This window comes from Mus caroli, unplaced genomic scaffold (genome assembly GCF_978045245.1).
Source record: "Mus caroli unplaced genomic scaffold, Mus_caroli_1 scaffold_7, whole genome shotgun sequence".
Classification (NCBI taxonomy): Eukaryota; Metazoa; Chordata; class Mammalia; order Rodentia; family Muridae; genus Mus; species Mus caroli.
Genome location: NW_028227262.1, coordinates 7,673,366 through 7,700,589, shown reverse-complemented (window position 1 = coordinate 7,700,589; position 27,224 = coordinate 7,673,366). Strand labels below are relative to the sequence as shown.

The 27,224-nt window shown below is 40.2% G+C and overlaps 1 protein-coding gene across 1 annotated transcript in view; it reads right to left on the bottom strand.

The window, feature by feature from the left end:
- Window positions 1–1,012: 1,012 nt before the first annotated feature.
- The window catches only part of LOC110287587 (solute carrier organic anion transporter family member 1A1), a 56,071-nt gene continuing 29,859 nt past the window's right edge, over window positions 1,013–27,224 (bottom strand). Inside the window, exons 7-14 of the mRNA XM_021154160.3 lie at window positions 23,139–23,360; window positions 20,995–21,159; window positions 19,681–19,876; window positions 18,450–18,615; window positions 15,083–15,255; window positions 8,701–8,765; window positions 7,123–7,240; window positions 1,013–4,323 (exon numbers count right to left, since the gene is read on the bottom strand). Of these exons, the coding sequence (XP_021009819.1) occupies window positions 4,104–4,323; window positions 7,123–7,240; window positions 8,701–8,765; window positions 15,083–15,255; window positions 18,450–18,615; window positions 19,681–19,876; window positions 20,995–21,159; window positions 23,139–23,360 (1,325 nt within the window). The 3' untranslated portion in view covers window positions 1,013–4,103. The remainder of the gene's footprint in view (window positions 4,324–7,122; window positions 7,241–8,700; window positions 8,766–15,082; window positions 15,256–18,449; window positions 18,616–19,680; window positions 19,877–20,994; window positions 21,160–23,138; window positions 23,361–27,224) is intronic.

The following is a 27,224-nucleotide window of genomic DNA, read 5'->3' as shown; positions in this document are numbered from 1 at the left end:
AGGGCCATAAAAATGGGAAAGGGTGGGTAGCGAAGTAGGGGGGAGGGTATGGGGGACTTTTGGGATAGCATTGGAAATGTAATTGTGGAAAAGATGTAATAAAAAATAGTTTTATATGAAAAAAAAGAAATCTGGTTAACAATGTGACCCAAATAAAATTTAAAATGCAAAAAAAATAATAATAATAAAAAAATAAAGAAAGGGCAATTTGCAAATTCATCTGGAATAACAAAAAACCTAGGATAGCAAAAACTATTTTCAACAATAAGAGAATCTCTGGTGGAATCACCATGCCTACCCTTAAGCTGTACTACAGCCATGCTACTATCTTGAGTTTAGCCAGTCTAAATCCCAGCAAGGCTCTTTGTTCCTTAAAATTGCTTCATTTTTTACCTGACTCAAAGTAAGTTGAGTTCTGTATCAGTCACTTCTCACTGCTATGACAAAACATCACAAATCTACCTTTAAAACAAAGAGTTTGTTTTGGCTTATGATTTCAGAGGGCTTGTAGCCTCTCATGTCATGGAGGTATGATAGCAAGCAGCAGGTACAGTGACTAGAGCAGGAAGTTAGGATTCCATATCCTCAAAGAACAAGGAAGAGTATGAACTGGAAGAAGGGTGAGGCTTTTAAATCTCAAAGGTCATCCCAGTGATTCATTTCCTCCTTCAAGGATATTCCAGCCCAATCCTCCCTAAGCAGCATTATCAACAGGAAACCAAATGTCTTATTGCCTTATTGTTCTATCTGAGAATGGACACTTCATATTCAAACCACTACAAATTGATTTTGCTTTTTACAAATACTTTGAATTTTTTTAAGCCAAATTTCCTTTCAGCAAGAGTCATGGCTTAAAACTCTCTCTCTCTCTCTCTCTCTCTCTCTCTCTCTCTCTCTCTCTCTCTCTCTCTCTCTCTCTCCCCTGCCTCCATATATAGTTTGAGGTGGGGCATGTACACCTGTCTTAGTCAGGGTTTCTATTCCTGCACAAACATCATGACCAAGAAGCAAGTTGGGGAGGAAAGGGTTTATTCGGCTTACACTTCCATACTGCTGTTCATCACCAAAGGAAGTCAGGACTGGAACTCAGACAGGTCAGGGAGCAGGAGCTGATACAGAGGCCATGGAGGGATGTTCTTTACTGGCTTGCCTCGCCTGGCTTCCTCAGCCTACTCTCTTATAGAACCCAAGACTACCAGCCCAGGGATGGTCCCACCCACAAAGGGGCCTTTTCCCCTTGATCACTAATTGAGAAAATGCCTTACAGTTGGATCTCACGGAGGCATTTCCTCAACTGAAGCTCCTTTCTCTGTGATAACTCCAGCTGTGTCAAGTTGACACAAAAATAGCTAGTACAATTGACCCCTTGTCAACTTGACACACAAACACATCACTAGTAAGCCTCAACCCTTACATTCTTATTCATCCCCAAGATCTAAATAACTTTAAAAGTCCCACAGTCTTTACATATTCTTAAATTTTCAATCTCTTTAAAATATCCATCTCTTTTAAAATCCAAAGTCTTTTTACAATTAAAAGTCTCTTAACTGTGGGCTCCACTAAAACAGTTTCTTCCTTCAAGAGGGAAAATATCAGGGCACAGTCACAATCAAAGCAAAAATCAATCTCCAACCGTCCAACGTCTGGGATCCAACTCACGATCTTCTGGGCTCCTCCAAGGGCTTGGGTCACTTCTCCAGCCATGCCCTTTGTAGCACACACGTCGTCCTCTGGGCTCCAGATGCCTGTACTCCACTGCTGCTGCTGCTCTTGGTGGTCATCTCGTGGTACTGGCATCTCCAAAACACTGCATGACCCCTTCAGTCCTGGGCCTTCAATTACAACTGAGGCTGCACCTTCACCAATGGCCTTCCATGGCCTCTCACAGTGCCGAGCCTGAGCTGCTCTGCATGACCCCTTCATGCCTTCAAAACCAGTACCACCTGGGTGACCCTTACACATTACCAAGTCCCACTGCAGAAGGAGTATAACCTTGCCTATCTCTGGAACACAGTCTCTTTGTGCTTTCAGAAAACACTCCCCAGAAGATGTCACCTCAACGATGCTGGTCTCTTCTTAATCACCGCTAATTTCTTAGCTCCAGCTAACCAGCATCAATAGTCCCAGTAATGCAAAGTTTTTGCTTTGGTAGTTCTGGTATCTTGTTAATCACAGCTGATTCTTCAGCCCCAGCTAACCAGAACTACAAAATCTTCACAATCAAAACAGCAATGGCCCTGAAAAGAGTCTTTAATTTTCCCTCTGAAATTTCACAAACCAGACCTCCATCTTCTGCACTGTTCTCAACATTATCTTCCAAGCTCCTACACAACATCTGACAGAGCTCTTAACAACGAATGGATCTTCAAGCCCAAAGTTCCAAAGTCCTTCCACAGTCCTCCCCAAAACATGGTCAGGTTGTCACAGGAATACCCCACTCTGCTGGTACCAATTTGTCTTAGTCAGGGTTTCTATTCCTGCACAAACATCATGACCAAGAAGCAAGTTGGGGAGGAAAGGGTTTATTCGGCTTACACTTCCATGCTGCTGTTCATCACCAAAGGAAGTCAGGACTGGAACTCAGACAGGTCAGGGAGCAGGAGCTGATACAGAGGCCATGGAGGGATGTTCTTTACTGGCTTGCCTCGCCTGGCTTCCTCAGCCTACTCTCTTATAGAACCCAAGACTACCAGCCCAAGGATGGTCCCACCCACAAGGGGCCTTTTCCCCTTGATCACTAATTGAGAAAATGCCTTACAGTTGGATCTCACGGAGGCATTTCCTCAACTGAAGCTCCTTTCTCTGTGATAACTCCAGCTGTGTCAAGTTGACACAAAAATAGCCAGTACAACACCATAGTACAGGATTAGAAGGCATAAAACAACTTGCAAGAGTTTGTCCTCCTCTTCTACCATGTAGGTCCCATTGATCAAACCTTCTTTGAGGGGCTTGGTGGCAAATACCCCTTTCGATTGAACTATCTGCCTGTTCTCACTTTAAAGGTTTTACTCGGATTTTGAAAGTTAATAGTCATGTTATTTTTATTCATGCTCTAGTTTAATTTTAATTGTAAATTCATAACTTTATTATAATCTATTATAAAATTATAGTTACACTTTTAAACATGTTATCATTTTATTCATGTGTTCCGAGGACACATGAAAAAAAATGACCACTGAGTCAAAGAGGCATCCTGAGTATAAGAAAGTAGTCTTTGAGAACATCTTATACTGCATCCAGCTCTGATTTATTTTCATTTATTTCTTATTTTACTTTATTTTATCTATTATTGTCAGTAGTCTACTCTACCTTTTGGTTCAATGCAGGGTTGCACACATGCTAGGCAACCACTGTGCAACTGAGGAACAACTACATCTTTACAAAGACCCTTTGAAATAACTGGCTTTCTCAAATAGTTGCCTTTAAGAAAGATTTTCATGAACGACTTTGAGTTGCTAGGGAAAATGGGTTCAACAAGCTTTGCAATGTGAGTTTTAATAACCTGACTAAGTTTGTCAGTGCTGTAAACAAAATTATCAAATGTGTGACAGGGCTAAACAAAGAAGAGACTGAAAACAGAAGATGACACATGAGAAAGATATCTAATCCTAGAAACTCATGTCTAAAATAATAAAAAATCGAAAACTCCTAGATACAGACCTATGTAGACATCTTGAACATAGAAAAGATAACATTTTCAATGTGTCCCAACAAGAATGCATATTTTCAGCTCTAAATACCTCCAACATTGAAGCATAAATTCAGTAGAATTAAGTGCTGTTTCAGGAATAGGAAAATGTTAAACCCATTTGAAGATATGTAGGAAATACAACTTCCCTTGATTGAGTTAAAAGAGAAAATGCTGTGTGAAAATGAAGGAAGCTTTAAAGTTCAGTGTATGCCTCACCATAGATATCTAATCTGAGAAAATCTGAAGTAGTACCCTAATGTTCTGAAAGTGCTATCAGTAATTGTTCTTTATTATGAGTAAAAATAATTGTTGAGGTCCTTAAAGATGAGGATTCCTACTGCATCTCTCATGATTCAAAGGAAGTGAAGTGTACATTCCATTCATGGCCTTGCACAGGCCAGTTGAAAACTCATTACAGCTTAGTTTTCAGTTCTCCATCGTTCTCGACCTTAGGACTTCTGCACACATCTGTGCACTCACTTTCCTTCTCTGTGAGCTTCATCTCTGCAAGTTCAGTTTCTGAAGAGTCGACGTCGCCAGGGAACTGGAATTTCTTCATAAGTATTAGAATGAAGACTGCAGGGAGATAGCTTGATCCTCTTACTGCTGCAGGCAACCCCAGGTAAGTGTACCTATTGAAAAGAACTAATCTGTATTATATTTTAATGTTTTTAGTGAAAGCTAATTTTGTATATTCTTACAGATCCTTTATTCTTTGAAAAAAATCTAGGGATTATTTTGCTTATGTTCTTTATATATCTACTTTGCTGAGTTATTAATTATGTTTATTAAAATGTCCAATATTTTCCAATATAAAAGTTTAAACCTATTTTCTTCATTTGGGTGATGGCTAGTTTTCATTGTCAGCTTTATAAGATTTGGGATCATTATAGAAATACATCTTCAGGAGTACCTATAAAGGTGTTGCTTTCAGACAAGTTTAGCCGATGATAAATTTCTACTATGGATGTGAGCATTCTAACACTTGATGCTTCCTGACAGAACATGCAACATGACCAGGTCGCACAAACTCTGCCACCAAATCTCCTGTGCTATTATTACCTCACACTTGGCCGCAATGCTTTCTCAGCCATTTTTGCCTGTTGTCTGAAATACTGAGTCAAAATCCCATATCATGTTAAGGGAGGTCTTCTTGACTGCTTTGTTCACACATGTTTAAAATGACATAAAGCCACTTTTCAAGCTTTCTCTCCTACTCAGATCCATCAATGCATTTTTGTGAAATTTAAATCTTTGCATGTAAAGATTAAGTCCTATTAGTCATGTTTATATATTTATAAATTCAATTTGTTCATTTTCACATATAATTTTGCATGAGTCAGCATGAAGTCTGTACAAGTTTTGTGAGATTAATTGGGTAATTTTAACTTTCAGGATTTCTTATAATAATTTATATACTGTTATGAGTAGCTAATCTTTGTCGTTTTTAAAACATGCCATAAGGTTTCTGGAATTAATGTGTTGGGAAGTAGTTATTTTGTCATATGCATATTTCTAAATAACTATTAATATCTTCCTTTATTTTATTAGCATAGTAAAATATGGTGAGATAAATAGTGTTTTAAACATCATACAATCAAGAGTCTTCTAGAAAAAAAAGATTTCAGTAAGGTTTCAGAAATGGCCATTATAGATAATGATGTCCTGTGAACATATAATGAGGCATTGTTTTGATTACATTACTGGACATGAGGACACCAAGCCCACAGTTGGTGGCACCATTCCTTAGCTAGGAAATACTGGAATCAACTACATTTGAAGAGAAAATGCTCACAGCTGTTTCTGTAGAGAGAAAGTATAAGTATAGTATATATGCATAGATGCTCAAGACTTCTGATATTAATAGTCTAGAAATATAACTGATTTTTTTTCTAGATGAGAAATAGGTTAAGAAATATGTTGTTTTTCTGCCACTGTTATAAAAGTATTTGACAGGAGATAAATTGTCTTACAATTCTAGGATATAGTCCACCATTGTGGGTATGTCAAGGCACCTGGAATGTTAAACAACACACATATGTTGACAGTAGTTAGGTCCTTCCAGGAATGGGATCTCAGCTATTCCCAGACATACATGCTTGGGACAGGGCATGCCATCACTTTTCTCTCCCACATTTTTTTAAAGTATAATGCTCACCCATCTAGAAATGCAGCATAAGTGGGTCATATCTAGAGAAGAGGCTTTAGGAGCAAGGAGTCTTTGTTATAATGCAATCTGTAGCATACAAAGTTCCTCTTTTCTATTTCTTGGACTTCATACTCTAGAGAGCAAGTAAGGTAACAGAGGGAGTCTGTTTCAAAGTCAACCTAACATGATCCCTGGGGATGGGGAAGCAGTGAAAGCACAGTTTACTGTTAGTGTCACTGTTCGTGACAGCTGCCCAAGTAGCACCCAGAGTGGCGAAAAATAGATGGGTAACCACTTTAAGTCAAAGCAGCAGCAACCACACACAACTGTGCATACCCTGATTTTAGAGAGCTGGCTCCCTGGTCTCATGGTTCCTAAGGGTAATGGCTCCAGTTATTATATCATCCCCCTTGGGACGCTCTCAGCAGGCTTATAGCAAAATCACTTTACTGAGCAAAGTTTTGTTAATAAGGCTGCTAAGCAATAAATCCAGCGGATTCTCAGAAATGTGACCAAGAGTGAAATGTAGATGCCAGGTGTCTTTTCAAGATAGCCCTTGGCTACAGCATCTGGCACATTTTGCTAAACTGCATGGTACTACACAAATTTGAGGTTCTCATTGATTCAGGCTGCAAGCATGAGAGGGCTGTAAACTTTCCAGGAACTACAATGCCATAATCCATGCTGCCTGGATATGCTGGGACTGTTATACCAACCCCAACATAAGGGAGGAGTTCTTCTCCTCTGTACCTAGATATGTGTTGATATGAACATAAAAGACTGTTTTCTTTTTTTTTTTTTTTTGGTTTTTTCGAGACAGGGTTTCTCTGTGTAGCCTTGGCTGTCCTGGAACTCACTCTGTAGACCAGGCTGGCCTCGAACTCAGAAATCCGCCTGCCTCTGCCTCCCGAGTGCTGGGATTAAAGGCTTTCTTATAGCACCTTTTCTCTAGGTTTCTGAATCTTCTTTCATCTCGCCAGTGTTCTGCCATGCTAGCTCAGTTCAAGATGCAGCTTTCCTCTCCCAATCCAGGGACTCTAAGCAGATACCTTCTCTCTTTCTAAAATATTTTTGATTTATTGTGTTAGGAAAACCACTCATACTTAAATAATTTAAGCATTGTAGAAATGATGGGGAAAATTTAAAATGTATAAAAAGGAAAATATTCTACCTGTGTGCATTCTGAAAATGAAGCCAAATATAATCTAATCACTCAAGAAAGTTTGAGATATGAGTGAGGACATTTTATGCTACAAAAGTAGATCTCAAATGTTATCATTACCTGAATCTGTTTATATCATACATCCTGCATGCCCCTGGCTGACCACATTTCAGAGTTCCCCAATGTAAACAGGTTCTGTCTATCAAAGCGCCAAAGTAAACAGGTGCCGGAATGCCAGCTGCAATGGAGAGACAAAAACTTTCAAAACAAAACAGACCCCCAAAAAATCAATAACTAAGAAAACAAAATCCCAGCCCACTGAGAGGAAGAAATGAGAGTGGGGAAGAGGTTATTTTACTTGGAAACACTTCACTTTTCCTATTTTTTTTTTTAGAAAAAAAATAACAAATTATAAATCAAATGTTATAAACTTGCTTTTAGGAATTATAAGTTAATATAAAGTTTCTAGATCACAGCAAATGAAAACTATGTATAAGATGTTAAGAAATTATTCCATGAGTTCATAATTATGAACCACATGTATTTCCTTAAATGTCTTGTGTTGTCTCTGTATATCCAACTAACAAAACCATTTCCTACTGATTTTTTAATTGAATCTACTAAAAGATAAATGTTAATTAAATTTAGGTAAATTCTTTAAGGAAAAGAGAAAACATTTTTATTTCTACAACTACTTCACTCTCAGACTAATTACTAGTTACAAGTTCCAAACACAAGGGCTTATGAAGTGAAGTTCAGGGTAATGTGGGCAGAGCACATCTATGTTAAAAATATTTCAAGTTGGTGGGACTTCCTGCATGTGGATGCTTGGACTGTTATAGATCCAGAAACAAATTATCTCTATCTCTTTTATTGATAATTCATTGTCCCATTCCTGTGTCTGTCCTCATGTCCCTGTGGCTATTACATGAAGCCTTTGGGGGATACCTTGACTTAAGGGGAAGTACAGGAAAGAGGCCTTACAGCATCTAAGCTCCACCCACCCAAACACTAAGAATACCAACATACAGCATCTGAGACCACAGCACACAAATTCCTGTTCTTCTGTAACCAATCTACCTGACATTTCTACAGACATCTGTGAGAAGTACCTTGTTTATGAGTTCCTTTGTTCTCTAACTATAAGCATCACAAAATTGCCCTCATGTTGTGTGCTCATGTCATGGTAACTCGTGTTTGATTCCAGACTAAAACCCTTATTTTCTTTCGTTAAGGTAAAGGGTGTGTTTGGGGGTTGCCAGTGTGTGGTGGTTTGACCAGGCTTGAGCCTGAAAGTAGCACTATTAGGAGAAATAGCCTTGTTGGCCTAGGTGGGGCCTTGTTGGAGAAAGTGGGTCACTGTAAGGGTTGGCAATGAGACCCTCCTTCTAGCTGCCTGTGAGACAGTCTTTCCTGGCTAAAGTCAGATCAACATGCAGAACTCTCAGTTCCTCCAGAACCATGTCTGCCTGCACGCTGCCATGTTTCCTGCTCTGATGATAATAGACTGAACCTCTGAAAGTGTAAGGCAGCCCCAGTTAAATGTTTTCCTTTATAAGAGTTGCTTTGGTCATGGTGTCTGTTCACAGTATTGGAAACCCTAAGACACAGGTAAAGGATCTTCCTATCAGAAAAAAAAAATTAACTGGCTACTAAGCACTTGATATTGGTCTGATATGTTGGAGAAATTATTCATACCTAATAGTCTTATGAAAAATGCATGTAATCCAACTCCAATTGACTTCTCTTCAGATTTGACACACCTGAAAAATACATACTAATATAATACATACATATATATGTGTATGTACGTAACATATATACATACTTACATTAAATACAGCTTCATCCATCAAATCCATATTGCCCTAGCATCCTCCCAATGGCAATGGTAGTTCATGATTCTAATACTTAACATTTTCATCCTGAAGTGAGAATGTTACAGCTCTACCTTTGTGAAGCCCATACAGAAGACAGATGGGAAGGTCATCTAGCCTCTGACCTCCACACATCTAAAGCAGGACTGAGCTCTTTAACAGTTAGAAATTGTCTGCTAACCCAGATGCACAGTTTCCTGGTTACCATGGAAAATACCATGCCATACTAAAGATAATAACCCCAGACTTTGAAAACAGAAGCACATAAATCATTATTCTCCTAAGGTTTTTGGGTTTTTTGTTGTTGTTTGTTTGTTTGTTTGTTTGCCATTTTGTTGTATTGTTAAAGCAATCACATGCCATATAAAAATTGGAGATATGGTAAATGCAGTCCAACAAAACAGAGAATCCATTATGCACATTATGACATTAAGAAAATGCTATATGGAAGTATCCACCTTAGGTGTTGTTTTTTTTTTTTTCCTGTACTGCCAAAAATTAGACTTGAGGTGGTTTTGAGAATTAAATACAAGGTGGAGGCCTATTAGGGTACAAAATGAAAAATACTCTCATAAATTAGGAGTACCAAAGCCTTTTTAAAATATAGGTAAGAAAATCATAATATATGCAACTTGGTATTTAATTTAGGGAGTGACTCCATAAAAGATTTCAAGAAGCACAACAACATAGAAGAGTCATGTTAGAATACAAATGGTAGTACTTTATCCATCATTTACATTGCAGTCATCAAATTCAGCAAGAAAAAGCAAAGAAATACAAGAAAACTAATTTGAATAGACCCTAACCTCATTACATAAAGAAATCACACATTTGGGCTAAAAGATTGCTCAGTTGGTAAGGCTTCTTGCCTCCCTCCAAGATTGACCAATAGTTTCAATATGTGGAACCCACATGGTGAAAAGAGAACCAATTTCTGTAAGATGTTCTCTTATTTTAATATGAATGCCATAGCTATTGAAATAAACACACACACAACACACAGACACAGACACACACACACACATACACACCCCACACATTCTCGTACACATAAAATGTTTTAAATAACCATACATTAAAATATCAATTAACAATTAACCTCGGGTTTTGTTGTTGTTGTTTTGTTGGGTTTTTTTGTTTGTTTGTTTTTTGTTTGTTTGTTTTTTTGTTTTTGGGGTTTGCTTGTTTTGTTTGTTTGTTTTTTGTTTTGCCCCCAGTCGAAGAGTCAACATCAAAATGTAAAATTATTTAAAAACTGAGTGACGGATGGAAGTTAGAACAGGCATGCAGTAAACACGAGAACTTCTTTTGAGAGTGTTTTGCAGACTCTAACAGAAGAGTTCAACTGTTCATCTGCCCTTCGCCTAAGACTATCCTTCTCTGGGAGGAAAATTCATCCTTATCAACTGATCATGCAGCTTTGGAACTGAGGTATCTGGAACAGTGAGGGAGAAAGGAGAGACCACGTAGCCACATCAGCTAAATCTGCCTGGCAGGTGATGGAGTGACAGATGTCACAGACAAATAACCCTCACTTTCCAGAATAAGCCTTAAGTCGTATTCACTAGCAATACTTGATGCCTTTATCTCTCCATCAACTTATGAACATGGCATATAGCACATCTCCATTTGGACAGTATTAAAACATATAACATTTTACAATGGAAAATGAATAGAGGGCATATATCTATCCGATTCCAATGAGTGTGTATAATGAATAGAAGCAGGTGAAAGGAAGAAGAAAGTGGAGGGAAAGGAAGGGTTAGACAAAGGGAGAGAAGAAAGGAGAAGAGAGGAGAGCAGAGGAGGGAGGGAGGGTAGGGTAGTGTAGGTTAGGCTAAGGGAGGAGTGGGAAGAGAAGAGAAGAGAAGAGAAGAGAAGAGAAGAGAAGAGAAGAGAAGAGAAGAGAAGAGAAGAGAGGAAGAGGGGGTAGGGGAGGGGATGGGAAATGGAAGTGAAGGGGAAGGGGGACAGGGGAAGAGAAGGGGAAGAAGGAAGGTGGGGGGGAAGGGGAAGGGAAGAGGAATGGGAAAGGGAAGGGAAAGAGGAATGGGAAAGGGAAGGGAAAGGGAAGGGAAGGAGAAGGGGAAGGGAAGGAGAAGGGGAAGGGAAGGAGAAGGGGAAGGGAAGGAGAAGGGGAAGGGAAGGAGAAGGGGAAGGGAAGGAGAAGGGGAAGGGAAGGAGAAGGGGAAGGGAAGGAGAAGGGGAAGGGAAGGAGAAGGGGAAGGGAAGGGGAAGAGGGAAGGGGGAAGGGAAGGGAAGGGGGAAGGGAAGGGAAAGAGGGAAGGAGAGTGAAGGGGAAAGAGGAGGGGAAGGGAAGGGGAAGGAGGAAGAGGAAGGGAAGGGGAAAGGGGAAGGGGAGGGGGAGGGGAAGGGAAAAAGAAGGGGAGAGGAAGGGAAGGGATGGGAAGGAAAGGGAAGGGGGAATGGGCAGGGGAGGGGAAGGGAAGGGAATGGGGAAGGGGAGGGGAAGGGAAGGGAAGGGAAGGGAAGGGAAGGGAAGGGAAGGGAAGGGAAGGGAAGGGAAGGGAAGGGAAGGGAAGGGAAGGGAAGGGAAGGGAAGGGAAGGGAAGGGAAGGGAAGGGAAGGGAAGGGAAGGGAAAGGGGAAGGGGAGGGGGAGGGGGAGGGGGAGGGGAAGGGAAATGAGGGGAAGGGAAGGGAAGGGAAGGGAAGGGAAGGGAAGGGAAGGGAAGGGAAGGGAAGGGGAAGGGGAAGGGGAAGGGGAAGGGGAGGGGGAGGGGGAGGGGGAGGGGGAGGGGAAGGGAAATGAGGGGAAGGGAAGGGGAAGGGGAAGGGGAGGGGGAGGGGGAGGGGAAGGGAAATGAGGGGAAGGGAAGAGGAAGGGGAAGTGCCACACCCACTCCAGTGAAGTCTGTGTGACAGGCCTAAAGGCTTGGTCGCAGTCCTGAGGCAAAGAGTTTCATGGAAATTCAGTCTCCTGGAACCTTGGCACAAATGTTCCAAACCTGTCCCTGCATTAGTTAGTGTATGGATTTGTGTGCTTTCTTTCAGTATTGTTTTATTATAAGTGCCTCCAAGAAATGATTTTACTAATACCTAAATCAGGTTAAACTCTACTGCCTGGTCTTCACTGATGTCCTAGGCAGTCCTTGAGCTGACACTGGGCTTGAAATCTGTAAGACTGTTATTCATCCAGACAAAATGCCCCAGTGTTGTCAGTTAGTAATCAGGTATCTCAGTTTGCTGATAGGAGCTAGTATTCTCAGGGATAGTTCAAAACAGTAAACTTAGAATTCTCATTATAGTCAGGTATGGCAGACTACATTGCAAATTGGAAGAAAGTTATTGAGTTCTTCTTGGAGATTCCCTACAGATACTTAAAAGAGCAGCCAACTTACTCCCATATGCAAGAATTTACCATGGCTTAGGAAAAAAGGGGGTTGTGGTTTAAGAAAGAACTACAGTATTGCATTATTCATGGAAAGGTCTACTAGAGCAGAACCCCCTGGTGCAAGCTTTCACAAGACTCAGAAGAATACCATAAATTGTGACTAGGGTGTGAAATCCTCACCTGGCCTCTGTCATTAGCTGACTCTAGGCAGGGCTGTTCTTATTCTTTTTTATTATTATTATTATTATTACGTGTTTTCCTCAATTACATTTCCAATGCTATCCCAAAAGTCCCCCATACCCCCCCCACTTCCCTACCCACCCATTCCCATTTTGTTGGCCCTAGCGTTCCCCTGTACTGGGGCATGTAAAGTTTGCATGTCCAATGGGCCTCTCTTTCCAGTGATGGCCGACTAGGCCATCTTTTGATACATATGCAGCTAGAGTCAAGAGCTCCGGGGTACTGGTTAGTTCATAATGTTGTTCCACCTATAGGGTTGCAGATCCCTTTAGCTCCTTGGGTACTTTCTCTAGCTCCTCCATTGGGAGCCCTGTGATCCATCCAATAGCTGACTGTGAGCATCCACTTCTGTGTTTGCTAGGCCCCGGCATAGTCTCACAAGAGACAGCTATATCTGGATACTTTCAGCAAAATCTTGCTAGTGTATGCAATGGTGTCAGCGTTTGGAAGCTGATTATGGGATGGATCCCTGGATATGGCAGTCTCTAGATGGTACATCTTTTCGTCACAGCTCCTAACTTTGTCTCTGTAACTCCTTCCATGGGTGTTTTGTTCCCAATTCTAAGAAGGGGCACAGTGTCCACACTTTGGTCTTCATTCTTCTTGAGTTTCATGCGTTTAGTAAATTGTATCTTATATCTTGGGTGTCCCTAGGATTTTGACTCAGGATTGGCGGGAGCCACCTTGGTTCCCGGACTCGGCAGAAAGCAGCCTGCACAGGTGAGAGTGTGGTCTACAGAAGCTAACAGCCTCTTGGACAGGCAAGAGCCACAGAGCTTCTGAGGCAGCACCATTTTTGGGCTCCAGACATCCAGCCACCTTCCTGGCCAGAGCACAGTTGTCTGCTGTTCTTATTCTTAACTGTAAACTTTGCCTGGTTCCTGCCAGTCTTTGGAATACATTTCTCTGTTTTGTGTCAGATAACTTCAATGTACCTTGGCTGTTGTTTCACTTAACTTCTTTGTTTTCTTCTGTAATATATAAGTCTAATGCTCGCTTTGACAAATTACCTTCAGATACAACATTCCCTTGTGCTTGTGTCTGTTTGTCTCCTTTTTTGCCAACTCCCTGCCCACCTGTACCTGGACTCTGATTCTCCTGAGGAGGGGCCCACTGAGGCCAGTCCTTGATAGGGAAGGGGAGAGGGAGGGGAAGGGAAAGGGGGAGGGGAAGGGAAGGGAGGGGGGAAGGGGAGGGGGAGGGAAGGGGAAGGGAGAAAGGAAGAGGAAGGGGGGAAGAGAAGGGGGAGGGGAGGGGGAGGGGGAGAGGAGGGGGAGGGAAGGGGAGGGGGAGAGGAGGGGGAGGGAAGGAGATGGGGGAAGGGAAGGGGATGGGGGAAGGGAAGGGGATGGGGGAAGGGAAGGGGATGGGGGAAGAGAAGGGGAGGCGAAGTGAAGGGGAAGTAAGGAAAGAAAAGAAAGCAGAAGAGAACAGAGATGTGAGGGGGAGAAGAAGACAGAAGCAATGGAGAAGGAAAGGAGAAAGAGATTTGGATAAGGAGAAGGAATGGGGACACAAAGGAAATGTGGACATGGGAATGGAAAAGCCTAGGGGAAAGAGGTAAAGAAGGGAGAAATGACATCTTCGTTCACTCTTAAAGTTTAACACATCATGGTTAATTCAACATTGCTTCTGAATTCCAATGAGACAGGAAAGGTGGAGTTGAACTATTTCCCACTGCTAGTGGGTGTGAAGTTTGATAGACTGGAAACAAACCAGCTGCTGATTTATAATATAAAATTTTGAAATTGGCTATGCAACTTGCTTAGTTTGTGTGAGGGTTGAATGTCTAACATAGCACTCATGTGCCTACTGGTTAAAGAACATCTATGACTGCATTCGTGGCTTTTGTTAAAGACAGATTGGGCTCAGAATGTCAAGGAGGACTGGACCGTTTTACACAGAGAGCTTCACACTCTGCAGCTCAGTTAGCTGAGCCGTAGAAAATGAGTGGTAGGCAACTACTCTCAATTGCCAAACCAAGAAGTCTCTTCATTTAGGCTTAATAAGGGAAGAAGATAGGAAAGGACTGGAAAAATTTTTCAGAAAACTTAAAATTACTGTTAAATTTAGAAGTCCTTAATGTAACAGTCTTGATAAAGGAATCTTACTTAGAACATCGAGGTTCTTGGAACCATGACTCCTAGGGTGTTTATTCAGAAAAAAAAAATGGACAAAAATACATCTAGATGGCAGTAGTTGCATGGGAGAGTGGGTAGACATGCTTGCCTCAAAGGTTTGATGACCCAAGTTCAGTCTCTAGAGCCAAGGAATATATGTAAAAAAATAAAATTAAATTAAAAGCCCAATTCAGTAGTACGCATCTCTAATTCCTTCAGTGAAGTAATAGGAGAAAACAAAATTTCTTACAACCTTAGGCAGGTCAGCTGGAGTACACAGGCAGCCCAGCAGCAGACATAATAAGAAAGTCCATACCTCAATTAGAAGTGAAAGGACAGAACAGATTCCCCAACATTCTGATCTGCCTGCATTCTTGGAAAAACATAGGAGCCCACACCATGCACACATGTGCACACATATCATACACTCACTATGCACATACTACTAAGAACGAAAGAGAGAAAACTCAATGAAGGGTTTACTTAATACCTCAGAACCACCATGTACCCAGGTATGGCTGCGAGTGAGTAGATGAAACTGGCAAATACTGACAGGATTAAAAAGTACTGCAGATTGGTAGCACAGTCAGGGCCTTTCTTACACAGCCCCAGGACTGCAGATGAGTTTCCTGATGACCCAATGCAGCTGCAATTTTGAAACACCTGTCAAAGAAGAAAGATATTGGCCTTAAACCTTCAGTATTATCTGCACAGCCAGTTGGATCAAAATGGAGAGTGTTGGGTCAATGATATGACTCAGAGAATGAGCACCCATCTAGTTTGAATGAGGACCCAAGTTTCAGCAGAAATGCCATTAAATAAAAAAAAAAAAAACTCTAATTAAAATGCGGTTAATTTTCCTTTTTATTTCCATCTCTTTTTTTTTTTTTTTTGGTATCTCACATTATATCACTAGAATATAACAGGTAGATTTTAAAATTTGGTATATTTTAAACACACTGAGTAAATTTGTAAAAATTCACTTATTTTGAATTCACACTTTATCTTTCTCTTATTTTATTTGTTTGTTTGGTTTTACTTGTATATGTGTGTGCACATGTGTGTATGTGTGTTTATGGTGGGCATGCATGTGCATGTATGTGTCTATGTGTGTGTATTTTTGTGTGATGGCATGCATGTAGAAGTCAGGAAACAATGTATGGAATTTAGTCCTTCCTTTCTATCATGTGGAACCAGATTATGATTCTGGTAGTAAGTGGCAAATGCCTTTACCCAGTGAGCCAATTTTCTAGCCTGCAGATTTTTTTTTTTTTGCTTTTTTTTTTTAATTGGATATTTTCTTCATTTACATTTCAAATGCTATCCCAGAAGTCCCCTATACCCTCCTCCCCACCCTGCTCCCCTCCCCACCCACTCCCACTTCTTGGCCCTGGCATTCCCTTATACTGGGACATATAAAGTTTGCTAGACCAAGGGTACTCTCTTCCCAATGATGGCCAGCTAGGCCATCTTCTGATACATATGCAGCTAGAGACACAAGCTCTGGGGGTACTGATTAGTTCATATTTTTGTTCCACCTAAAGGGTTGCAGACCCCTTTAGCTCCTTGGGTACTTTCTCTTGCTCCTACATTGGGGGCCCTGTGTTCCATCCTATAGATAACTGTGAGCATCTATTTCTCTATTTGCCAGGCACTGGCAAAGATAATTTTTAACAATGAAGTAAAAATGGCTTTGTTTGTTTCTACCTACTGCTAAGTACTAAAATATCATGTGTGTCAAAATGTTGATGGAATAGTCAGGTACTTACTGATTAAGTTATGTCCTCAAAAAAAAAAGTGTTTACTTAACAAATAAAGCCAAGTTTTTTTTTTAATTGTTATATTTCCAAGTCTGATTACCAACCACCAAACATGTATTCTAACATGTTTCAGGAAAGGAAAAAGGCTTGATTCTTTATCATGCTAAGCTATGATGATTGGGGGCTGGGGAGATGGAACAGTCAGTAATGTCCTGTCCAAGCATGAGGATGTAAGTTCATGTCCGCAGCAGGCATGTGAAGAATGCATGAATAGAGGATGTGCTTGCAACACGGATGCTCTGATGGTGGGAACAGGTAACTCTCTGCAGGGTGGTGGACAATGAGAGAGAGTGTGGTAAGGTCCTGCTAAAAGCTAGAAGCCCCAGAGACTTTGAAGGTATAGGAGGAGCAGTGCCTTCTCTCAGCACCAGGCCCCTGTCATGTAGTCACAGCCACCTATAGAGAGACTTGTGGCCATCAGTCCCACAAGGGCAATGCCCTCAAGCCCTTCCACATGTAGGCATCCCTAACATCCCAGACCAAGATAATAGGAAAAGAGATGTGACCACAGTCAAGTAGGCTCAAAACAGAGTTCTCCATTCTAATGAGGTATCTGGAGACCAGGAGAGTGTTACCAATAAGCTTTCCTTCCCACACATTCCTCCCTGCATACGGTATTTAATCTCAGGCCCACCCTGAGAAATGGGATATGATTTTATGCATCCACTTTCTACCATGACAATAAGCTGTTTGGAACCATGAACTGACTCTTCATCCAGATCTGCTGTTAGGAGCAGTGGAGAAGGCCTTCGCCTATAGAGTGGTACTTTAGTCTCCAGTAGAAGGCCTCTCTGTGTTCCCAGACACAACTGCCATCAAGCTAAGGACAATTTTTCTGCCAGGAGAGGCCAGACAGAGATTCCCTTACCCCCACACTCCCTTATCTCCCACACCCCGGGCTAGACACTTCCCCAAGCCCTTGGGCCCCTGACTCCCATTCTTGGCTCTTTAGCAACTACCAGAGGTGCTTGGATGTCCAAGAGCATAAGAACCCCATAGCCCTGGCCTCATCACAGGCCCAGGGAACCCTGAGCCAGCTCCAGCTTGCCCATATCTCAGACTGCGCTTTCCTGCCCCTGGATTAGTGTCTTGGTGCTTTCCTACAGCCCGGTACCCACTCCAGAGGAGGCACAGGGTAAATGCAGCAGTCAAATTCCCCGTGTTCCATACCACCAAGCAGCTGTGCTCAGTGGCGGTCATGGGCCAACAACCCTACAACTTCCTGGGTTTACTTGCCAGGCAGCTTAAAAGAACCAGAAAATTCTTGAACACTGAGATCCTGTCTCAGAAGTACATGGGACCTGAGAATTAAGAGGCACCCATCTTCTGCACATGCTTATAGATAACACACACATACACCCCAATCAATCAATCAATCAATCAATCAATCAATCAATCAATCAATAGAGGTAGGTAGATAGATGATAGATAGATAGATAGATAGATAGATAGATAGATAGATAGATAGATAGATAGATAGATAGATAGAGGGCAAAAACTTCATGATATGAAAAGTTTTCTGTCAATCTCAAGTACACGTCAAGTCTGAGGCCATCCTGGGATTCATGAAACCCTATTTCAACAAAGGGGAAATTCTGTGCAGAGTAATTACTAGTTCTAATGTTGATTTCTATGTATTCTTCTGTATATGTGTTAATACAAACAGGTTCATGCCGGTGCCTGAGAAAGTCAGAAGACTGTCAGACGGCCTGGAGCTGGAGTTTTGAGCGACAGCAAGTGCTCTTTATATCTGAGCTAGCTCTCCAACCATCCAGGGCATTTAAATTCAGATCATTTGAATAATGATTTGAACCCTTTGTAATGACAAAATAATGCTCAGACTCCGTCACAGTTTTATATCACCACCAGGAATTGTAACATCAAGTATGCATATACAGAGTCAATTGAGTTGTTCACAAAAATATTAATCTATTTTAAGCAAGGACTACTCTGGTTTTGAGCAGATGAAGGCTTAAGTCGTAGCACAGGTTAGCTCAGGACACAAAACATCAGCCTAAACCCTGAAAGGAGTCTTACCATGTTGGTTCCAGTTCCAACGGACTTCTCACAGCCCGCGAGGCAAGCTGACATGTAAGCTAGGCCATTGTCCCCACACACTGGATCCCATGTGTCTGTTAAGCAGCTGCACCTTGTGTTGCAGTCAGCAAGGACATTTTTCTCCACATAGAGAGGGTTCTGAACTCTGAAATAATTTGAAATAATGGTATGAATGCTGAAAAATCTGCCCAAGCATTTTGTTTGCTTCTTTTCATCTAAGCATGTATACACATATGAGGAGAGAGAGAGAGAGAGAGAGAGAGAGAGAGAGAGAGAGAATGAGAATCACCTTCTCCCCCAGAACAGAAATAGAAATCATTCATATATCAACCTGTGGTCCCTCTATTATGATTTTGGCCTACGAGTTATTTGCTCCAGTGATCTCATGAATGGGTTTTTAGTTACATCAAAACCAAAACTAAAGTGCCTACCTTATGGGAAAATATTCTGCTGTCAGAGCAAAATTGAAGAGAGCTAATCTCTTATAGATCTGCATGAGGGAAAGTAATGAAAGAGGGCTGATTTGAGCAAAATCTGCAATTTCTGTTTATAAGATAGTTGGTTCATTTAGCTCCCAAAATGGAGTGTTTGACTGACCACACATGCTCTTCTGAGATAGAAAATGCCCAGCACTGACAAGGAGATTTAAACAGGAAAATGTGGGAGTCTTGAGGCTAAATTCAAATCCTGTTCTTCAAGTACAACGTGGAGTAAGCAGGACAGGAGATGGACTTGGTACAACTCGACTCTGGGAGTCTGGGAGCCATTGTTTGTAAACACACTAATCCTGAGTTTTAATTCGTATGTCTCCAAATTGAATGGGAAATGTCCAGATTTATATATATATATATATATATATATATATATATATATATATATATATATATCAGATTATATGTATATATATACATATATCAGATTATATATATATATCAGATTATATGTATATATACACTTTAAAGTAGACTAGAATATCACCACCACCCATATGCATATGGAATAAACTTACACACTGATAGTTCTCAGGCCTCTTTAATAAGATCACACCTTGTATGAGATGGCGTAAAATTGATGAATGGAAGAAAAATATGAAATAACCATGGATCACTGTCATTAAGTCATAATAAAATGATCTGGCCATGTACAATCTTTTAAAAAAGTGAACCAGCAATTGTGAAAACATTTTGATCTTCATTAGGAAACAACATACCCTTTATAAGAGGTGGTTAATCCAGCAACTGGGAAATTATCACAGGTCAACAAAAAGTTACAGAGAAAAGTAATATATTCAAACAAGGACAGGCCGAATGCTAGGTATGCAGCTTTCTTGACAGTGATCTTAAACTTCTTCATAATAAAGCCACTAATTAAATATCCAAGGCATATTGGAGGTAAGGTATAAACACCTATAAACACAAGTGAAGTAGTATTTATAAGGACATCAGAAAAATAAATGTTATCAATTTGTCCAATATATCATACTTAAAAAACAATTTATCTTAAATATACTGTGATTCTACCCCTATTCACTCATATATTACATAAAATGAGGTTTGCAAATACCCATAACACCACTTTAAAAACACAATTAGCATTTACTTAATCATTTGTAGCAAATTATAAAAACCTTATGAGCATTATACAAAACACACACACTTCTAAATATTTAATTTGTTTCTTTCCACTCTGTGTATTGGGAATTCGACTTTTCTCTAGATGATTTTGAAGGTTGCTACTGAATTTGTGTCTATCAAGTGTAAAACATTTTGTGCATGGCTGATGTCCAGCATTTTTCCTCCCTGACTCTCTTTCCCTATACAAAATCAAAGAAAAGAGAAAGAAGGAAGGAAGGAGAGAGGGGGGAAGGGGGAAAGGGGAAGGAAGAGGGAAAAAGAAAATCCCGTGTAGGGTGGATTCACACCACATTACCCCCAGAGTTGGAAGAGCCTAACCATCCTTTGCAGCTCCACACCACTGCCTTTAATTTATGCATTTTAAGATAAGGACTGTTATTTGCATTTTCAAGGTATTCTAGATAATGTGGTTCCATGTTCCTCAGTTTTCAAGGGTAAAGTAGGGTCTCTAGGTTTCATGTAACTAACAAGAAAAGCAGAGTGTGGCTGCGCAGACTCATCAGACCAAGAGGCATCTGAGCCACTGAATTAAGGGGAAATGTGGAGAGCAAGAACTGAAGCCCAGATGTAAAATGTGGGTGTAAGATACAGAAGCCCAGTGAGTTCACTCTTTATTAACAGATTAGTATTTGAAAACTGACTAATATGAGCTTCTCCTAAGATATCTGTAACTATGATGATTTCCATTCAGTTTGGAGAGAAATCAGAGAGGGAATTCGGGGCTTTTTTCTGATTATATCATTTCTTGATTTCCTTGGAGTTTTCAAGGAAGAAATTTGCAAGACTATCCTAAGAGATTTCATTTCCTTGTATTCTCCTATTCACATTTTCTTACTGTTAGACATGTCCTTGTGTGAGGGGGAGGTGCTACTGACAATGAATGTACATACCTATGAGGAATACTACCTCTGAAGTGGATTTTCCATATTGCTGCTCCAGGTATTTGGGCAAGAAGGTAAATGTACTGGCAAATCCATTTATCTGGAGCACACTCATAAGACTGAACAGCATATAAATAGGATTGCAGCAGAGGCTCTTCAGGAATGGCAAGAAATCTGAAACAATAGATCATACAGACCACCAACTTAACATGGCCCTTCTTGCATTTTGTGTCCAGCATTCTCCTAAAGTATCACTGATTTTTTTTTTCTGAAACACAAATGCATCTGATAAATCTTTACTCCTTGGGACTAAAGTTCTATATCATTATTTAAGTCAAATTGACATTATGACACAACAGGTTATATATGAATCAAAGCACAAACAAAACTATAAAAAGATGGGATTGTGTCTCTGTCCACACTTTCATTTGTTTTTCTCTCATTTCCTTCTATCATGCATTCACTAGACAGTGACTAGACCATTTTCAAGAATCAGTGAGGAACCAGCTTTGATGAAGTTTCATTTCTGACTCTGGTGGTATTACTCTGTAATGTAAGAATAGATAAGCTAACAGCTTATGAATGCTCCCGGAAACATGCTGCAGCCAGGACAACCCCAACATCTCACCAGCTCTCACAGGACACACATTTGAAGCACCTAGTGATAGCCATAAACATCTCAACTCAAAGGTCTCAGTGTAAGGAATGCTGACCAGTCGGTGTATATCAGGAACCTTCCAAGTTTGCACTCTTTAAGAAGCTGAAAGTCAAGTTTGTAGCCTGTATCTAAGAAGTGGATTGGATCTCACTGAAGATGATTTGGCTGAAATTCAGAGTTAACAGTCTCTTTCCTTTTCATGTCTTCTGTCTTGATTTTATAATTTTATACTATCTTTCATAAATTACCCCAAATTTCATTTAGATAAAAGTACCAAGAATAAAACATTTAGAAGCAGAGACAGTGCAGTTTAATGAGAAAAAAAATGGACTCTAGTGGCAAAATTCATCTTTATCAGTAAAATGGCTGTTGACAGTATTTCTGGGAGCTTTAGAATTCACCCATGTTTGTTGACATTCCTGTCCTCCTAAATGAGTCTCCATGATGCACAGTTATTTTTTCTATGTCTTATTCTCTGCTAAGTTCTTTCCCAGTTTTGAAGTTTAGGTCGATCTGGTAGACCACAAGGTTGCACACATGTCAACATTTGCCCTGTCTGGAGAATCTTTAACATGGCTATGATTCTAAGATTCAAGCCTCTGCACTGGCTCCCAGTGTTATTAGCTCCTCAGCCATGATCTTTAATGTTTAAGGCAGACATGTGACCATTCACCACCCATTGGTGTCGGCAGTTGTGAATGGTGGAAGAAATAGCAATATCATCAATAAAATGCTCAGCCACCATGGTAGTCTGCGCCAGAACAACACAGAAACCCAGTATATAACTCACTATTACCTTCATTTGACAGGGAAAGTACTGGCTTAGCATCTTCCAACTATACACTTTCAGAATTCTAGACCCTAAGCCATACACCTTATGTACTAACTATGACTTCTGGAGAATACTACACAACTGTGAAAATAGTGCCTCATTTTAAGAATGGGCACTGTTGAATAACACTCCACTATCCCACCGTAGCTTCTCACACAAGCATCTCTACTCTGCATTTCCAGTTAGTAGCATTCCTGCTTATTTTAGGACAGTTTGTTCTAAGGAAACAATTCTCCTCCAAACTACCATGCACCTTCAAATATAGAGGATTGTGTCATCTATTGGCCTTGACTTCAAGGTTGCTCACAGCTAAACATTTTTCTTATCAAAAGATCTTTTATCTTTGTCTTTATCTTTGATTTCTGGTTGCTTTTTTTTTTAAATTAGACTAATATTGTCTGCAAAATAGGACTACCAAAACAGATGGGAAAATATATTTGCTCATTGAGTGTGCAGATTGACTTAAACTCTTCATTAATCTAATCTAAAATAAGCCAGGTTCCCTATTATGTCAGTTATTTTCAAGTGGTGACCATGGAAGACGTTTAACATATCTGAGTAGGGACATTTCGTGACAAACTGTCTTAACTCAGCACAAGTGACAGATGCCCACTAAACACAGACCCATCTAAACCAAATAGAGTTTAAAGTTTTCATGTTTGCCTTTAGTGATTCCAAGGTTTTCCTTTTTGGCTCTTTCTCTATGTTTTTCAACTTTCTCATATTTAGTCACATCCACATTATCCTGTAGTTCTTCCTTTGGGAGTGTTTTTGGAAAGAAGAAAAAGGGGATGCTGGTCAGGATATTCACTCCTGCACAGACCAAAAAGCCAATCCACCAAGCACCGACCCAGCGTGTATCAGTGGGAGTTATGGTCAGGTCATCTGTAAAGAAATGTAGATATTATATTAGCTTACATAATTTTTCCTTAGTAAACTATAGAAAAATTTTACAATTCACAAACGCATCTAAACATAATCTTTGCAAATCATTGTTCACCATTTATACATTTGTTATCATTCTTGTTTGTGTCTTGAACTTGTGATCATCTTTATCTGTTTCCCACGTGCTGGGATTACAGGCATCCACCACCTCATGGGGGTAATTCAGACCTTTAGAAAAAGTATCTGAGGTTGACTCATTCTGTGAAGTTAAATTAAGTAAGAAGAAAAGGGTCTGAAGTAGTACATGTAGTAATAGTTAAAGGTTTATCTCAAAAAGACAGAAACAAGATTTGAGGCATATTCTTACAAACTTTATATGCCTCAGTACAGGGAACACCAGGGCCAAGAAGTGGGAGTGGGTGGGGAGGGGAGGTGAGGGGGGTATGGGGGACTTTTGGGATAGCATTTGAAATGTAAATGAAGAAAATACCTAATTAAAATTTGTTAAATAATTTTAAAAAAGATTTGAGACATATTAAAGGAACTAAGTTTATCCTGATGTAGCCATGTCTTAAAACACCATAATAGGTGAGGAAAGGGCCAGAAAGACAGTTCAGTGGCCAAGAGTTATTTATACTTTTGCCTGTAACTCTAATTTCAGGAGATCTGACACCCTCTCTGACTTCAGCATGCACCCCCACAAGCACACATAGACATGCACATATACATACAAATAATAAAACAAAATACAATTATTTTTATGTTTTGTGCATTCATTAAAAATTAACTATTTTGGGAAGAAGTGGAGATGGGAACAGGAGGGATGATGTTGGAGGAGGAGACAGGGAGAAAAAGAGAGAGGTCTAGTAGAGACACCTTAAATTAGGAGTCATCTCTGGGAGGAGCTAGAAACCTAGGACAATGAAAATTCCCAGGAATTAATGAAGGTGACCTTAGCTAAGACTCCTAGAAATGGAGGTTATGATGCCTGAATTAGACAACTCCTATAATAAGCAAGGACTTCAATTGGAGGGGTTGGGACATCAACCCACTCACAAATGCTTAGACCCACAATTTGTTCTGCCTACAAGATATGCACTGGTAAGACATGGAGCAGAATTTGAGGGAAAAGCCAACTAATGATTGGCCCGGGTTGAGGGCCATGCCAAGAGAGGGAACCTACCCATGACACTATAAATTATATTCTGGTATAGTAGCAGACAGGAACATAACATATTTGTAATAGAATGGCATACCCAGTAAATGATCAAAACAGATTCAGAGAGCCACAGCCAAAGATTAAATGGAGCTTGGGAAATTCTGTAGAAGAGGGGGAGGAAGGATTGAATGAGCCAGATGGGTTGATACAACAAAAAAACTACAGAATAAACTAAGTTGGGTCCATAGGTGCTCATAGATACTGAACTGCCAACAAGTGTACATGTATGAGACAAATCTATGCCCTCTGGACATATGTTAACAGTTGTACAGGTTGATCTTTATGTGGCCTCTTAAGCCAGGAGCCAGGGCTGTTTCTGACAACATTGCCTGCTTTGGATCTCTTTCCTCTAACTGGGCTCAGTAGAAGAAGGTGCACCTATTCATACTGCACCTGTGCCAAGGTATATCTTTGGATGGAGGGGTAAGTAGATGGAGGGAGGAAGGTAAGAGGGAGGAACTGGAAAGAGTGGAGGGAGGGAAACCTGTGATAGGAATGTAAAGTAAATAAATATCATAATTAATAAAAAGAATAAAACTAAGGAAAAATAACTAACTTTATCCAGCACTTTGTGGTGATATATTTTCCATAAGTAAGTGAGCTTTTCTGTTTGTTATGTGAAAATTTACTAAATTGATGGTCATCACATAACTGAAATACTTGTTTTGTTATCTACTGTGACTGCCTCATTGGGAAAAAAAAAAGAAAACTGTAAGTAAAAATTTAAAAACAAAGATATGGCTGAAATGTGGTAGGAGAATGGTGGTTTTGAATCAGAATTTGACATTTTATCCTTAGTTCTGTTCCCCTTAGGTCTGCCATCTGTAAGCAGGGTTTACATTAATTATGATCAAGGGAGGCAGTGGGATACCATTCCTGAGCATTCTCACACACTTTAGGGACTGTACTCTGTAGAAAAAATACCTTATGGCACCTGCCAATAATAAATTTGATGGCCTATGGCTTTGATAGGAAATAGGAAGATGCACATCTGGGAGTCAGGAAGGGTTCTGGCATAATGCCAGGGATGGGAGATTTGTCTGAGAAGATGTGACAAGATGAATGCACGTACCTGAGCATAGGTAACCAACCAAGTAGCAGAACGTAGATTAGAATAAATGGATTAATTTAAGTTATGAGACAGTCAAAGAAGAGTCTAACTATATGGCCAAGGTATGTATAAACATATTTTGAGTCTGAGTCTCTTTTCTGGGAGCACAGGGCTGGGGGGCAGTACCAGACTTAACTTCTACAAATGTTGCCCAACCACAGCATAGAACCAAACCAACTTGAGATAACTTTCTGGGTAGAGGGATTAATTCTCCATGAAACAAAACAGTTTTAAAGCTCTGTCTTTGAAGAAAAGAGTAAAAAATTAAGCAGTGTTTTAAAAAATTTTCTAAAAGAAAGACCCTGTGTATAGAAAGGCTACAGCTAGGGAGAATGGAGGCCTATAAAAAGCAGGTCATGAGTGGGAATGTACACAACCTTCCATGGGCCCAACAGCTCAGTGTGGCTCACACAACTAAGGCCTAAAGATGTACACAAGCAGCAACCAGAGTGTCCCTCAAGAGAGGAGCACATGAGCTGTTGCTGGGCCCCAGGCAGAGGATTGGGAAGAAAGGTGAAAGCCCCAGCCTATCCTACCATGGGCCCACTACATTCATGGAGTAGGCAAAGACCAGAGGCTCTGGCCTGGCCAAACATGGTTCATGTCAATGGACAGGAGCCCTTACAGGGGGGTCCAGGACTGGTCAGAGCCTTGAGAGCAGAATGGATCACAGAAAAACATGAAGTCAGGATGGGGAACCCTGCTGATAGTTAGGGCTGCTTGCAAATGATAGTCTAAAATCCACACTGACACATTTTTTTCTTAAAGGTATTATGCAAATTTTTGCTTAATAGGTAAGAATGTCCTTTGTAATTTAAAAAATAAATACATATCAATCTTAGATTTATATAAAGAAAGGGAATATAGGTATATATACACACATGAGGTATGTTTGATTTCAATATGAAAGATAATGATTCTTTTCTGTTACCAAATAGCATTTTGCCCAGGAAAGGTATATCCTATTACTTAATGTAAGAACCAAGAGTTAAGGTTGGGGCAGGGTTTATTGCTTTTATCTTTCCCAGAAAAGAAATCATCCAAGTAAGGAATTCGAAGACCTCTGGACAAGAGAAACATCTAAAGAAAAATGATGGATCAGTAAGATCCAAGAAAAGGAGTAAACAAGTGACATATAGAAAGTAATAGTGTTAGGCTTATTAAATGTACTTGTTACTTAACATCTTGGCAATGCAGAATATAAATGGCTTTTGTTAGAGGAGATAAATAAGTCAAATAAGCACATGTCATAGAGACAATGTAATATTGCTTTACAATATGTTTGAATGTGTGCTTAAGCACTGAAATGGAAAGGAATTTAATAAAGTTGAATACAGTGAAGAATGTTAAAGTAAGAGAGAAAAAAGAATGATAGATATATCTACATAAAAAGTAAATCTCCAAAACAGGAAGATATAGATAAAAATTGACACAAATGTTTTAAGACTACACAGATGCCAAATAAATAAACTCATGCCTTTGATCCCAATACTTGGGTGACAAATCAGTAACAGACAGGTTCCTTTTAACCTCA